Source organism: Penicillium waksmanii, assembly GCF_028829765.1.
Source record: "Penicillium waksmanii strain IBT 27052 chromosome Unknown utg000009l:1.0-4314994.0:1.0-4318279.0, whole genome shotgun sequence".
Taxonomy (NCBI): domain Eukaryota; kingdom Fungi; phylum Ascomycota; class Eurotiomycetes; order Eurotiales; family Aspergillaceae; genus Penicillium; species Penicillium waksmanii.
In genome coordinates this window covers 34,777-49,727 of record NW_026643255.1, presented here as the reverse complement: position 1 = coordinate 49,727, position 14,951 = coordinate 34,777, and the positions used below count along the sequence as shown (strand labels likewise).

Here is a 14,951-nt window from a genome sequence, read left to right as displayed (position 1 = left end):
CATAGAAGGCTAGACAACGCTCAGGAAGAGGCATTATTTAGCTGGGCCAATCGTCTAGATAACCTAGGATTCCACCTACTTCCGGACGTATAGAAGCTAGTGCAAATACCATACTTCGTTGTCTAGACCCATTGGCGTTATCTCTTAACTATACATCGCCATAACCCAAAATGGGTTATGGCGATGTCTACTTGCGCGTATTAAAAAAACAACGGAAATCCTGCATCACTTAATTAGCCATAATTTCTTCTAGAAGAATACTGAAACATGCGAGTTGCCTACAACACAGTCCATTAGGTGGTGAGATTAATAAAACACGGACGCTTCTTCCCGAGGGCCTTTTGCTCGTAAAGCCCGGGAGGATGCGTCTACGGCGCTTGGTAAGTGCAAATGTCCCCGGGGGTATTTGGGCTGACCGCCCTTGAGGCTGCCTGTTATACCCGCGTCTTAAGATTACTAGTGACCCCTATACAAATTTGGGCCCGGCTCGTGTACTAAGCCTCTTGGTGCTGTAACCTCGCTGCCCTGCCCCGCCCTCCTACCCTGCCTGCTGCCTAAAAACCTCTTCTGCCCTTACAAAATTGATTGATACCGGTATTCTAAGAAGTATATTTCGCGACAGAAAATGGTTCATTTTACGCTATTCGACTAAAAAGTGCTCACGCACAGCTTGGCTCTGTGCGATTGTATTTTTGTCTCAACAGTATATAACTATACGTGATATATATATATCTTAATTTCTAATATATATTTCTCTAAGTTAGACGCCAGTGCTTATTTTCGAACTTAATTAAGTCAAGCAGCCCCTTCGGTAACACAGGGAAGGTTATTAAAGAGTGTAACGATATAGGCCTTTACAGAATTGTGGATAGCGGCTATCACAGAGATTGTTATAGAGAGGGAAGGTATCACAGCTAAAGGTATTATAAGTAACGTATATAAGGCCTAGGAATCAGTTAAATTAGTCAGTAATAGATATAATAGCGTATAATAGTAGGTAATAACTACAAGTAGTAGATTGAAGGCGTTCAAGTAGCAGAAGTAGTAGTAATCAGAGATATAGTAGGGAGCGGAAAACTTAAAGAGACGGCGTTACTACCGTAGGGACTTAGGCGTATAAGTTAGGTCCAAGTTTATATAGGGAATGCTAGTAATTTTGAGACACAGGTGTGATAGGCAGTACGTTTTTCTGCCAGCATAACCACCCCCTAAATCTATTAGAACCTATACTGTCCCACTTGCACTTACCAAGCGCCGTACGCATTACAGCTGATAGGAACGTTGTTATATCGGATAGATGGACCGAATGACCGTTGTCATGGCCAGCATGAGGTAATTGCTGCCTTGCCCGCTCCCCACAAACCCGCTGATGGTGTCCAGGAGGACTTTCAGTCGATGTTTCCGCGCCTGAAGATCTTCATTCACTGGGATGTTAGGCTGAGTCATCCATCTGGTCTCCCCTGAACTTGTTGTGGGCGGAAGAGGTGAAGACACTCGACGATTGGCATGTCGGCCCCGGGGAATTAGTGTCCGATATGTGGGAATACAGGCAGTTCCAATAGAGGCACAGTTGCTACATGGGTTGATCTTGCCGCACCTGACCTTGCACTTGCGACGGAGCTCACAACTAAGCTGAGGGGTGGTGACGCCCTTTCGCTGGGGCAGAGATCTAGAAGGTGAACTAGGCTAAGTATGCACGATATACGGGAGACAAGGGGATGGATCAATCTTCTAAGGTTGGCATGTATAGTTTTTAAATGAGGGTATAGAAAAGTAACATAGCAAAGACACCACATTGAGTTCATACCAGAAGAGAGGATCGTAAAAAACACACCTCTCTGTGCGGGTACCGATTTCCCACTATTTTCCTACAACAGAAATCGGAATAGCTTCATGTTGGGCTATGGCAGTAAAGATAAATGTTTAAGCTGTTAAAACTACTGTTCCAGATCACCTGTTATATTCATTAATGACCTCTTTTGTTGTCCTGATAATATCCAAGCAGCCCGGGGAGTCTGAATGGCAGCAGATGGTAACAGGGTAGTCCTTCACGGGCAATGGCACAAAGTTGCCGTCAACCGAAGTTACCCCTTCCTCGTTAAGCTGTTGAGTGACATGTGTCCTCACGTCTTCAATATTCCATGGTTGCTTTTTGCGGTCAAGCTTCAGATACCCATCCTTAGTGTACTTCACATCGCCGTATAGTTCCGCCATGAAAGGAATGCCTAAATCATTCGCCGCATGCTCCATTTTCGTATTAGGAAGACCAATGATCGGAACACCATCTGGAATACCCTTCATGACAGCCTTCGCAATCTCATAGTCACGACACATCATCCCGTATAGTACGCCATGGGGCTTGACGTGGTTCAAGGGGATGTTTTCCCGATCAAGAAATCCTTTAAGTGCGCCAACCTGATACACGGTAATTGCCGTAAATTCCTCGAGGGACAGCTTCATCTCGCGACGACCAAAGCCTTGAATATCTGGCAGACCTGGATGAGCACCACACCGGACTTTATGATTCTTGCAATTTCGCACCGTCTCAGTCATAACAATGGGATCACCTCTATGATTTGTTAGCCTTACGTTAGATCTCCGATACAATTGCATTTACCCATGAAATCCACATGCTATGTTCGCAATGTCGATCATTGGCAGAATATCGAGGTCCGGACCAGAAGAATAATTTCCATACTGATTTATCAAAATTTAGCCAATGAATCAAAGAAAACCGGAACAAAACTTACGGCCTCGCCCATGTCAACATTTAGCAATACCTTATGGGACCTTTTACTCTTTGATGGCATAGTTCCTAGTCGTCGACATTGTTGTAACGAAGAATGTTTGACTAGGTTTCGGACACCTAGCAACAGGTTCGCTGTGGTCCGATACATCCCAATTCCTTGAGAAGAAACGAGTCGGGAGATTGTTAAGGCGCTTTGCGGTGATGATTTTAGAGTATGGAAACCTGCGTGACAAAGCTATTAGTGACCAATTCGAAATGCTCACTCTTATAACTAACTAGTTACTAGCTAATAGTTATGGATAATTCAGGTTCACTAATGCGCTACACCCAATCTGGAAATGTTGTCTCCAACAGTTCGGGAATTGGCCGACTTCACAGACAAACAACGCCGGAAAAGACTTACCCCACATACCCACATACCCCACATACCCCATTGATGAAATTCAAGAATTGGAGACCGCTGATAAGATATCGCCAATAGAGCGATAGTGATTCTTACACCATGCATGCTTTTACCTTATCTTTGTCGGCCGATATGAGTTACATTATGTTGGAAAATCTTTCCGGCAAAAAGATTACATGTAGGTGCTGTGGATCTTGAAATATCCTCAACATATTGCACCAACTACGTTCTAAGTATACACACTTCTGCCCGTCTATCTTAAATCCGAAAAGAATTCTCTCCAAACTGCCTATAGGAGCAGACATAACAAGTACCTGGCGAATAGAAAGCATTGAAAGAGCAACCCTTCGCGCTATCCCACATTTGGAGATTTGGGGGTTCCAAGATCATCGGGGCGACATTAATGGTTTGCACGAAGCCCCTTAGTTATTAGGTAAAGGTTTTTTATAGACCTGTCCGTTATCTTTCTACACTGCATCACTTGCCCCTTAAGCTCACTCGCATCGGGGATTTAAACATCACCCTATTTCGACAGTCATCCTTTGCAACCTCTTTCTACTGTAGCATTCTCTCTTTGTTCCATCTTCTTTTTTACATAGGAATGCCACCACGAGCCTTTCCTCGCCACGCTCTCCGGCTGTGGCCACGGTCGAATTCTGGCATGGTATCTCTGTTTCCTGCTCAATTTCCTCGGTATGTTTCCACGGCCGCGCTCAAACCAACAATAGTCGACCTTTCACGCCCTCTTCAACACCGGGCACTATGTCATCCCTTCCACCCACCTTTTGTCATGACTCAATGGGACACACACCAGCCGATGGTTGCGGGCAATACCACTTTCCGCACCGCTTCCTATTACATCTCAATGTCTGATCATTCCGGCACGCATGTTGATGCTCCAAAACATTTTGACCCAACTCCTGGTGCCCTTTCTGTGGATCAAATGCCCTTGAACGAGTTTTATACCGAGGGAATTTGCCTAGATCTCAGCCATGCGGAGCTCGGCGCATCTATTGGCGTTGAGGAAATGGAGTCCGCCCTCCTTACTTCTAAACAAGAGATAAAGCAAGATGACACAGTATTACTGTATATGGCGTGAGTGTACAAGGATAGTAACTTGAAAACCATCTACTAACCTTTTCCCTATCAGATACAACGAAAGGGTCTCCCCGGAGGACCCCCGATGGCAGCATGATTTCCCCGGCCTAGCGCCAGAATCAGTGCATTGGCTTGCTGACAGAGGTTGCAAAATCTTTGGCGTTGAGGCTGTTTCGCCTGCACCTGAAGGTGAATTGAACTTCATCGCGCACAATATCTGTGGGGAGAGAGGCATTACCCATATTGAGGGACTCGACAATCTACAATCTCTTCTTGGGCGTGGAAGATTTCGATTTATTGGTTTCCCGTTAAAGCTCATGGGCGCTAGTGGAAGTCCTATTAGGGCCGTGGCTGTATTTGAAAAGTGAAGGAGGGAAAGAAGTTCGCGCGGTAGACTCGGGTGACGTTAGGAATGGCCGAATACGATACAGTTGTCCAATAGTGTTCATCGAAAGCTTTATATTGGGAGTAAATTGAAATGGTGTGTATTTGGGATGATGAAAGAGGATACATTGCCTAGTAACTAGCTTGGCATGTGATATAATTGGCCATGTGCCCGTTATTGTGACAGAAACCGTGAAATCTTTATTATGGTTGCTGCGGAAATCCTCTTGTCCACTGCTACGTTAGCAATGGAAGTTGTGGATTGCATTGCTACATGCCTACGAGCTAGCTAGGCAGGTGATTCTACTGCAGTTTGTATTCGCCTTTTGCGCCGTAATTCTGGGGCATAGATTCTAGGGGAATGTTTGATGGTCTAGGCCTTTGTGGAGGTCTCTGAGAAGGCAGAGAAGGCTTATTTAGAAAAAGACGATCTTTGAGATTCCTCAAAACATTCAGCTAGATCGATACAAGGAGATACAAACTGCTGTGACAGTACCCGTAGGTTCCAATACTAAGGAATTTGGTTGCCAAAGACACTCGTAAGATTATCACTTGGTATTCCATACGGGGCAGTCCGCCAAAGGAGATCAATTGATCACTGCAGACGCTGCTACAGGCTCCGAAGAACTCCTCTAGGAGTTCGAAGCTCGCCAAACTAGGCGATCTCTTTAAGAATACGAGGCCTACGGCAGTTTGTTTACATCTCTTCCCCTTTACCAACGCTAATTATTCTTTCTTACCAATCCTTATCAACCCCGTACGTAATATATTTTAACCAGCCTTTACCCTTTTACCTATCACTTTCACATAATTTTCATATCACCTCGATATCACTTTTATTACTTTTATATCACAGTGATATCGCTTTTTCTCTCATTCTACACCTCTCCCAGCATATCGCCTACTAAAAACGAGCGGGATTCCGTAAAGTCTACCATAATGGCTTGTGACCCACATAGCTTCCCCGCTTTCGAAGCTATGGGGAAGTCTCTCTCCGAGAAGCCTAAGGAAGCTCCACTAAAGAGGCCGTCTATGCCCGACCTGTTTGGCCATATGATGTTGTCCTTACCTTTTCCGAAGAAACCGTGGAGGACTACACCAAAGACCACGCCAACCACAGGATCTACACCAAGTTCCAGTTTGGCCGTAAAGCGACCTTTTTCGCCCGCCCAAGTACGCCGCCCTATTTGATGAGCTCGTCATGCTCATACTTTCGGTTACTCGGTCAATATAGAAGTTAATCGTATGGGGGGTTTTCCGGGCCATCGAATATCATATATTACATAGCTCCCGTCCACCACACGTAGCCAATATTAGGCGAGAAAGCGGCCCCCGAACTAGTTCGAGTACAGATGTACGAGACGGGAACATGTCGAGGGACGAGAAATGCAGAATCTGGTGGGAGAAACACCAAAAGGCAGGGTCGTAGTAGCAGAAGGGCGTAATCTCAATCTTACGAAGCAAATTTTTAGATTGGAAATCTTGAATCATTGCACTCTGCACTCTGCACATCTCTACAGCCGCATTGTGCGATCGTGAGATCATTCCTAAACAAAGACCGTAAGGCCTGCCTATAGCCTGCGCCAAAATGGCTCAGGCAATAGCTGCAGATATATCGAGTCTTAAAAGAGATTATATATATCCCATTCCTGAGATTACGTAAATACTAGTAGATTCAGCACAAAATGGGGCGTTGAAGATATTGGCCAACTCAAAGATGGTGTTCACCACTAAGGGCAAGGTTATTCATCAAGTGCTGTACCCTATTCTCTTTGTACTTGTAAGTTTAGGGAGCCAAGCTAGATTTCAGCCTCGGCATTGCATGCAGATATAGGCAAGATCACTAACTACTATTGTCCGCACACGAGAAAGCCGAACCAATTTCACCATTCTTGTAGGCGTCCAAGATGGATTTGATCACCCCATAAAATCCTCCAACTGTCAGAAAAGCACCACTACATAGGATCAAGACATGCAGCCAGTATACTGTTTGCTTAAAAAGCGTCCCCGACCGATAGTCCTTGTGTTCGTACATCCATAGGTAAGCTGGCAGCATGATCCCGAGTGGTGCGAACCCGACACTACCAGCCAGACTAAGAATGTAGTTGAAGATAGGGACGCCTGCCGCAATGACAAAACTGATGACGCTGAGTCCAAATGTGCATGAAAGCCATGTACTAAAATGCACAAAAGTGTTGCTTTGAAGGTGACGACTGTTCCGGAGAATCCGTACGAAGACGTATTTTGCGGAAACATGAATCCACAGGCAAGCTGTGACAATCAGCCCTAGGAACCCAATCCCGTACGCGACTTTCTTGATAACTGGACCGGCGCTACCGAGCGACGGGGATGCTACCCATTTTCCACAGTAGTAATAGATAACCACGCTGAAGGTCAAGTACGTGGCCGTGACAACGCCCATAGATAGGTAAAGTGCCTTGTTGTAGTCTTTTGGGCGGCGCATTTCTGAAACGACTGGCAGGAAGGCGGATGTTCCTGCACTGGCGGTAAACATCGTTAGCACTGCAGTAATTGCAGGTGCAAAGGCTGGGTTGGCGACGATATGGAATCCGAGGTCAAATGGCCCTGTTTGAGGAGCGGCAGCTGGCCTAGAAATAACACCCACACTTATGCTGAGAGAAAATTAGTCGGTGAGTCACAAACTTCTAGGGCTACTGGCAACTCACACAATAATGAATACAGCGATGAAAACGCTTAAAAATCCAGCCCACGTCAGCCAGCCAATAGTCTCAAACTTGCGAGCGCTGGCAAAGATAGCCACGATAAGCATGACAATGAAAGAGAACCAGTTGGTGCAAAGTGAATGATCAGAGAGAGCATTCAGTCCGGTTGATGCACCAACAATTCCAGAAGCAGAGCAAATAACCCAAGTCAACACAAAAAGCCCACCACACAATTCTTTCAGCATAGGCCCGCCAACAATTCCTGCCATGTCTGCCACTGAATGACAACCAGCATGGGAATTCCTGAAATTTCCAAGAATATAACCACAATACGTGTTCAACACGCAGAAGAAAACAACGATGATTGCACCAGGCACGGCGCCGACAATATACATTGAGGATGGAATTGCCAGAACACCGGTTGCAAAGATGACTATAGGCCAGAGTTAGTAAGGATAAACGCAACTATAATAAGACGCAACTTACTTTTGGTGAAGATGACAGCAGCCTTCAGCCATCCAACGGTACGAAAGTCGACATGTCCTTCGCCCCTTTGAAAAACTTCGAAATCATCCTCATTGACCTTCTCGACCGTAGGGTCGGCTGATTCTCTAGCCGGTACAATATCAATGTTACCCATTTCTCAGAGCTTAGGGTTATTCTTTCAGACAAAAACGCTGTGGTGTTATTAAAAAAGCCAACGGTGATTATTACAAGAGACTGGCTATATATGTGATCCGACTGAAGGATAGAACATACACCTCTACAATCTATGGGCCCAATGGCCCAAGCAGGTTCCCGGGAATAGGCTTATCATACTTTGTATCAGGCCCGAAAGCTGATGACTACGGATCCAATTCGAACTTTTCCCAATCCGGGGTTCTAATTAGGTTGCGCCAGTTCATTTATTCGGCCGAGACATGTCTTATCAGCCTTCCCGGGTATTTTGAGGAAGCAGTTTCCACTGATAAGACGAAACTAGCACGTTTCGGCTTAGCATAAGTTAAAACCCAGATACAGGGAAGGTTTGAGTATGGTTTGATTAGCGATATCTTATATCTGTGAGCACCTCCAACTCTGGGCTTTTGGAGTATACATCAATCCAATCACTAGTGAGGTAATTCAGTCTCAGTGACAAGTGCCTCCTTCGGTTGAACTATTTCCCAAGGCCCAGAAGCCCAGAAGGGCCCAGTCAGTCTACACGCAAGAAAGCTTTACTAGCAACAGGGTAGGGTCGATACTTGGAAATCAGAAATGAAGCCACCGTCTTGAATCTAGCAATGCACAGTCTTCACTTGTTCTAGGTTTCTACATTTGTAAGTCAGTCTCGTATTCCCAATACGTCTTGTCTACTTCGCTCCACCATCAACATCCACCACGCTCCCATTCACGTATCTCGCAGCATCACTCATGAGAAACAGAACCACGTCAGCCACCTCTTCCGCCGTGCCGAATCTTCCCATCGCGCACATCCTCTCGCTAATATCCTTAATAGCGTCCTCACTCGTCGTCACCGCAATATTCGTTGACGTATGAATAAACCCCGGAGCCACCACATTCACGCGAATCTGCTTGGGACCAAGCTCCAGAGCCATAGACTTGGAAAAACCAACGATCCCGAATTTGGAAGTATTGTATATTGCCCAGCGCGCCATAGCACGGGAGCCCGCGATCGATGAGACGTTGACGATTGATGATCTGGCTTGAATATGGGGTATGACGGCCCGGGTCATTAAGTAGGTGCCCTTGACATTCGTGTCCATAATCTTGCTCCAATAATCATCCGTGGTGTCGGTCAGCTGGTACTCTTTGGGGTTTACTCCGGCGCAGTTGAAGAGATGGCTGATGCGACCGAAGTCTTGGACAACGGAAGAGATTGTTTCTGTTATTCGGGAAGAAGATGTCACGTCGAGCTCGTATATTCGGCATCTATCTTCATTGACATCGAGAGATTGCAGGGGTTTGGTGTTAATATCGCAAAGCGCTAGCTTGGCATTGCTGGATAATAATGCCTTTGCTGTTGCCAATCTTGAAAAAAATTAGTGATTTGCTCTTCTCTCTGAGATGACGAACGATGTTGTTTACCCAATCCCATTTGCGGCGCCCGTTATTAAAATCACCTGACCTGCAAAGTCGTATGAGGTTGCCATTATGAATACCAAGCAAGAAAAATTAAACTCCAAGGAAATATCGCTAACATTAGCAAGAGACTGCGAAAGAGCAGAATGGGGAAATGGCGAGTGGCTTAGTACTCCACTGATCCAAATCGACGCAAAGATTTGAACTCCGCAGTAGCGGAGTATCTCCAAATCCCCCTTTCAGATAACAACGGGATTATGCCCTATGATGGACAATTAACGGATATACCGAAGTGGATCTGGGGGTATTGATACCCCAACTACGGCATACTACCCCAACTCCCCTAGCCCGATTGGGAGTGTTGGAGATCGGATTTTCGGAAAGTAACTCCACGTTATCGCCATGTTAGTTATTGATCGTGCTTGATTAGTCGATGCTCAACAGGCAAGATCCGAAAAGGTCGAATATAGAATGGTGCACTGTAGCTATATAGAGTTCAATTTCAGTCGACTAACTTTGTCGTTTCTCCGAAGCCTCGGCATTGAAGTTTACTATGGAAAAGTGACTGTACAGATCCGCAATACATGAAAATGCTTGCAAGAACATTGTTTCCCGGCGTCGCAGTGTTGACTGGCGCCGGCGGAACTGGTAAGTCACATGAAGTACCATTTCGAGATATCTCGCCTTCCTGGGTCATTTTTGCTAATTCAAAAAAAGGCATTGGTGCTCATACGGCACGCGCCTTCGCACGAGAGGGTTGTACAAGGATTGCTATAACTGACCTCAATCCTGATCTCTTATCCCAGACAGAAAAAGACCTCAAGGATGCGTCATCCCATATCCAGGTGCTAGCTGTTCCGGGAGATATCACAGCCCCGAAGTTCGTCGATTCCTTTTTCAAAGCTGTAGCAGACAAATTCGGAAGAATCGACTACGCAGTAAACAGCGCAGGGGTTCTCGGCCCCGATATTCGATCAACTGAAATGCAGCTGTCAGAATTTGATACTGTCAATGATGTCAATTACCGAGGATGCTGGCTTTCCTCCAGAGCAGAGCTTGCAGGGATGCTTAAGCAAGAGCCTCTCGCTAGTCATGATCGAGACCGACAGCCTCAAAGAGGCTCAATTGTCAATGTGGCTAGTCAGCTCGGCCTTGTGGGTAGGCCTCAAGCTGGTACGAAAATCTGACATTCTACCTCAAATATACGTAACAATGGACCAAGCTGATCTACATGTAGCCGCATACTGTGCTTCAAAGTCAGCAGTCATCGGAATGACGAGGGGAGACGCTATCGACTACTCCAAAGATTACATTCGAGTCAATGCAGTCTGTCCGGGTCTGATTAAGACGGCAATGACATCGGGAACTCAAGAATTAGACGATCGCATGGGCCCGGCTGCTAGTATTGCGCCCATGCATCGTTATGGTTTGCCAGCAGAGATTGCGGATTCTATTTTGTTTCTGTGCTCGACAAAAGCATCCTTTGTTCAGGGGCATGCGATGGTTGTTGACGGTGGTTATGTCATAAATTAGGGGCCGGTGGTGTGAGTTTGACGATGAGTTCAATGCACTATGTCGGATCTTCCTCTTCACCTTCACCATCACAACCTCTTGATACACTAGGGCCTATGCTTTTGCAGTCAAAGGCTGAATTATGCCCACAAGAGGCATTGGGGGCGACAGAATCATTGGAGGAGGGCGAAGACACTGGGCACGTGTATCCTGTATTAATCCACGACGGTGACAGTCTTGGAAGAAATATTCATTATTTGACGGTTGCTCCTAACGGTAATGTTTCTCTCGTATTATGATCAGTCGTATCGGTCTTTATCGCGCTCGTTACATGTTTTATCAGGCAACTCAGTGCATCTACGTCTCACCACGCCCTCGATATGTTGCAGGTAGGCTAACACCGCTAAGACAAAGTCCAGTTTAATAATAGTACAGTATATGTTATCAAGAATTGAGGCATTGGTGGTGGTGTAGGATTCTTTCGAAACTGGCGCACTTTACAGTTTCCCTCGGCCACTTGCGCTTACAACTTTCGAATAAATTCAACAGACCGCGGGTGGAGCAGGAAGCGTTTTCCAGCCCTCCGTCGCCCATGTTCAATCCTCAACTCCACCGACCCCGCCTCCACACTTGTTTGGAGATTAGGCCAATGAGCTTGATATGGGGTCCGTAGTATCGGCCGATAAGGAGCAACAAACGTTCAAGGAGAAAGGTTTTCCTACCGCGCGGTCCATGGGCGGAAATATCTTCCGTGTATACTATTTCCGTGCATACTATGTATATACTCCGTATTTCCGCCACTCATAGATCTGAACCGCCATAAGTAACCGATACAAAGCCCCATCCTTGAAGTGTCCAAATATTCAGTATAATGGACACAATTGCAATTGCCAGTCCGTCGGACGTAAACATCCTACGCCCAAAATACACAAAGAAGACCCGTCCCGAAGACATTGATGCATTTCGTTCCTCTTTGGTTGCAATGAATAGTGCGTTCACGGATTATATTGCCCAAATTATACTACAAAAAGACTAAAAAAAACTCTATCTAGCCTCTAGCCAAGCTGGGGCAAGGGAAACTCACGCTGGTTGGTCTATATTCGGCCGCGGTCTTGTATAGCCAGTTCTGCGTCGATAACTTGGATCATCCTCAGACTGTGAAAAGACTTAAATTCAATATAGCTTAAAAGAAGACAGAAGAATTGAATTAAATGATGAAACAAGCCCCGACAGCCTAACATTATCCACAATAAAATTAAAGGAAAAAATATAATCGTGTTGTACTCTCCACAAACATATGTTTTAGGTTCCATGGTCCACTTTCTATAACCACCTTTCATCTTTACTTCTATAGGCCCAAAGAACTGATGCGACTGATGACAACCACCCTTAAGAGCTTTTAAATATACATGATCTATATAATTTCTTAGTGGGAAAGGACGAACTCTTCCTATATAGAATTTTCTATAGGAGGGATATGGGAAAGACCCTCGTCCTATGGCAGTCCTAGGTCAATGTCTAGGCTCACGTCCGAGCCCAAGCCCCGCCTATGGGCCTGTCAAAGCCAAGTCTTCCTAGAAATGGAACTCCTGGTGGCTCCGCATATTGGTGTAATTCAAATTCCGACCATTACAGTTGCTATCATCCTTAGCTCCATACATCTTCATGGTAAAGGCCAGCCTTTTTCATCTTTCGATTGATCATTGCATCGGCTTCCTCTGAGCTTTGCATTTTGGCTCTGGCTATCATCTCTACCAGCCGTTTTCTGACTTCTGATGCCATAGTCACTGAGCCGCAAATGTAGAACGCTGCACCTTGATCAAGGAGAAGGGGAAGTACAATATCCCTCTGCTCGAGAAGTATGTCTTGAACGTAACGCTTTCGTTGACCCTGTAATCGTGAGAATGCAGGAACTATCTTGAACCAGTCTCCAAAACGGGCTTCATGTTCCTGCCACTCCTCTCGATAAAGATAGTCTCTGGTATCGTCACGACAACCAAAGAAAAGAATCATTTTACCTACCGCATTTCCCAGCTCCGCAAGGCGACTGCGTTCCTGAATAAAGCCACGGAACGGAGCAATACCGGTGCCGGCCGCTACCATGATGACTGGAGTTGCTAAATTGGAAGGCAACTTGAAATTTGAACGTTTAACATGGATATAGACCTTCCCGCCGCCGAGTTTCTTCCGCGGTCCTTGGAGATCGTATGGCGGACCGTCTAGTGGATCTCCTGTGGAGCCGCTCACGCTGCACCTGTGGTGGTGAGCCAGAAGGTAGTTAGTGGCGAGGCCAAAGAACATATTGTCTCCAACTGACGGTATTGTCGGTATATGTCGCTTGTTAACAACCAGAGTGATTGACGGTCGTCGTGGTTGTTTCAGTGGCGAGCTGGATATGGAGTAGCTGCGCGGCTGAATACGGTTGAAGCTCTCGACCAAAAGAGAGAAAGGAACTGCCGTCCATTTTGTGTTCGGTTCGATCTTTTCCATGACCTTACCGACAGATAAAAAATGAGCAGCAACTTCTCTTCGGAAATCGTCCTTGGAATTTCCCAGGCGCAAAAGGGTGGCTTTCGCCACGTTGGTAGGCGCAAATTGTGAGAGAATAAGAATAAATTCGCGAGAGACCAAAGCACCAATTTCGAGGTAGTATTTGAGCAGTGCTTCTCGCGTGGTTGGTGAAGGGAGGTCACGTTGGCTCGACGACTCTCCCCGGACAGATAGCATGATCGGTTGTTTGCGTTGCTGTTCATCATCAAGATCCAAGAGGCGCAACAGTCGATTTACCTCGCTATCAGGATTGATCGGCCAAACCGCCAAATGATCTCCTGTCTGATAACGCAACGCCGGGACCGCGGAGAGGTCAAACTCCAGGTGGACGCAGACGCGGTCAGTCAAGGCGGACAGCTGTATGCTCTGCACAATAGACGCAGAGTACGGATTGTGACGATTGTAGGCAACTTTATCCTTGATGCCACGAAGCTCCTTCTCACTTCGCTCCCCTAGGTAGATGAGACTAGAATCGACGCTGGTATTCCTTATACTGATACTAGGCTCGTAGGTGACTTGATGTTCCTGCAATGTGATTATGTCGCTCAGGCTCTCCAGAATGTCATCTTTCCATTCCATAAAACTATCCTCTGTTGTCCCGAGGCTTTCATCTGCAAGTCCGATCATGCCAATTCGATGGGCTCCAATATCCAGTAGAGCTTTATCCAAGGTCTGGGAGATGATCAGTTACTTTAGTTCCGGTGTGATCGGATTCAAATTTGGATGACCGACCTTGATCGCCTGATTATAGTACTTATAGTTCGTGTTTCCCATCCCCATGGCGCAGTACCGAAGAGTTTCTAGCCTAGCTCCTTTCTTGTGCATCTTCTCGAGCCCACTGCAGAAACTAACTGCGTTGTCTGGCGGATCTCCTTCGCCGTACGTAGACATGAGAAAGACGGCAAGTTTGTCCCTGGGAAACATCGCCAGGTACTCAGGGTCATAGTCACCCAAGTCCGAGACAAGGGTTTTAAGAGCATAACGAGACCGCCATTCCCGAGATAACCTCTCGGCAAAACGTTCCGAGACCCCCGATTGTGAGGCCCAGAAGATGGCAATATCCGTTCCCTAGTCAGAACGTCAGATCGGCAGCATTTTGAGCATTGTTAAAACTCTTACCGTTTCCTGCAACCTCTGCCCGATATCGCGGGTCCGCTTTAGTGGTACGTTCAGTTCGCCCGATTTTTGCGGCGCAACATACATGAGACATGTATGAGTATCTGGTTTGAACCACAGCTTTCCATCTCCGATGTAGATTGCGGAGGCTATCAAGAGAAAAAGAAGCACCAACCAGTCACCGACACGCATCCGAAGGCACGTCTCGGACAAGCCTTGGAAGAGGACGTCTGGAATAATAAGAAGCTGCGTGGTCACTTCCATGGTGTTGACCTGGTTAGCTCAAATAAAACAAGAGTGAAGGATACAATAGAGAGGAAGGACTACAATGTTTTGATTAAATAAGGGGGGAGGGCGTATAGGACATTCAAAAATT

The 14,951-nt window shown here is 46.2% G+C and overlaps 6 protein-coding genes across 6 annotated transcripts; 2 read left to right on the top strand and 4 right to left on the bottom strand.

Moving 5' to 3' along the window:
* Nucleotides 1-1,950: 1,950 nt before the first annotated feature.
* On the bottom strand, nucleotides 1,951-2,762 carry N7481_010381 (lactam utilization protein lamB; the record flags this gene model as incomplete). The annotated part of the gene is made up of 3 exons (XM_057269600.1): nucleotides 1,951-2,569; nucleotides 2,618-2,697; nucleotides 2,751-2,762. The coding sequence occupies 3 exons, from the start codon at nucleotides 2,760-2,762 to the stop codon at nucleotides 1,951-1,953; spliced, it is 711 nt and encodes a 236-aa protein (XP_057116774.1).
* Nucleotides 2,763-3,942: 1,180 nt separating this feature from the next.
* N7481_010380 (cyclase family protein) lies at nucleotides 3,943-4,618 on the top strand (the record flags this gene model as incomplete). The annotated part of the gene is made up of 2 exons (XM_057269599.1): nucleotides 3,943-4,247; nucleotides 4,303-4,618. 2 exons carry the CDS (start codon nucleotides 3,943-3,945, stop codon nucleotides 4,616-4,618), a joined length of 621 nt encoding a protein of 206 aa, XP_057116773.1.
* A 1,859-nt stretch (nucleotides 4,619-6,477) lies between these two features.
* On the bottom strand, nucleotides 6,478-7,958 carry N7481_010379 (neutral amino acid permease; the record flags this gene model as incomplete). The annotated part of the gene is made up of 3 exons (XM_057269598.1): nucleotides 6,478-7,267; nucleotides 7,322-7,751; nucleotides 7,805-7,958. The coding sequence occupies 3 exons, from the start codon at nucleotides 7,956-7,958 to the stop codon at nucleotides 6,478-6,480; spliced, it is 1,374 nt and encodes a 457-aa protein (XP_057116772.1).
* A 709-nt stretch (nucleotides 7,959-8,667) lies between these two features.
* On the bottom strand, nucleotides 8,668-9,468 carry N7481_010378 (SDR family NAD(P)-dependent oxidoreductase; the record flags this gene model as incomplete). Its single annotated transcript, XM_057269597.1, has 2 exons — nucleotides 8,668-9,346; nucleotides 9,404-9,468. The coding sequence occupies 2 exons, from the start codon at nucleotides 9,466-9,468 to the stop codon at nucleotides 8,668-8,670; spliced, it is 744 nt and encodes a 247-aa protein (XP_057116771.1).
* Nucleotides 9,469-9,987: 519 nt separating this feature from the next.
* Nucleotides 9,988-10,930, top strand: N7481_010377 (SDR family NAD(P)-dependent oxidoreductase; the record flags this gene model as incomplete). Its single annotated transcript, XM_057269596.1, has 3 exons — nucleotides 9,988-10,045; nucleotides 10,115-10,570; nucleotides 10,635-10,930. The coding sequence occupies 3 exons, from the start codon at nucleotides 9,988-9,990 to the stop codon at nucleotides 10,928-10,930; spliced, it is 810 nt and encodes a 269-aa protein (XP_057116770.1).
* A 1,626-nt stretch (nucleotides 10,931-12,556) lies between these two features.
* On the bottom strand, nucleotides 12,557-14,839 carry N7481_010376 (NADPH cytochrome P450 oxidoreductase family protein; the record flags this gene model as incomplete). Its single annotated transcript, XM_057269595.1, has 3 exons — nucleotides 12,557-14,131; nucleotides 14,192-14,527; nucleotides 14,579-14,839. 3 exons carry the CDS (start codon nucleotides 14,837-14,839, stop codon nucleotides 12,557-12,559), a joined length of 2,172 nt encoding a protein of 723 aa, XP_057116769.1.
* Between the last annotated feature and the right edge of the window lie 112 nt (nucleotides 14,840-14,951).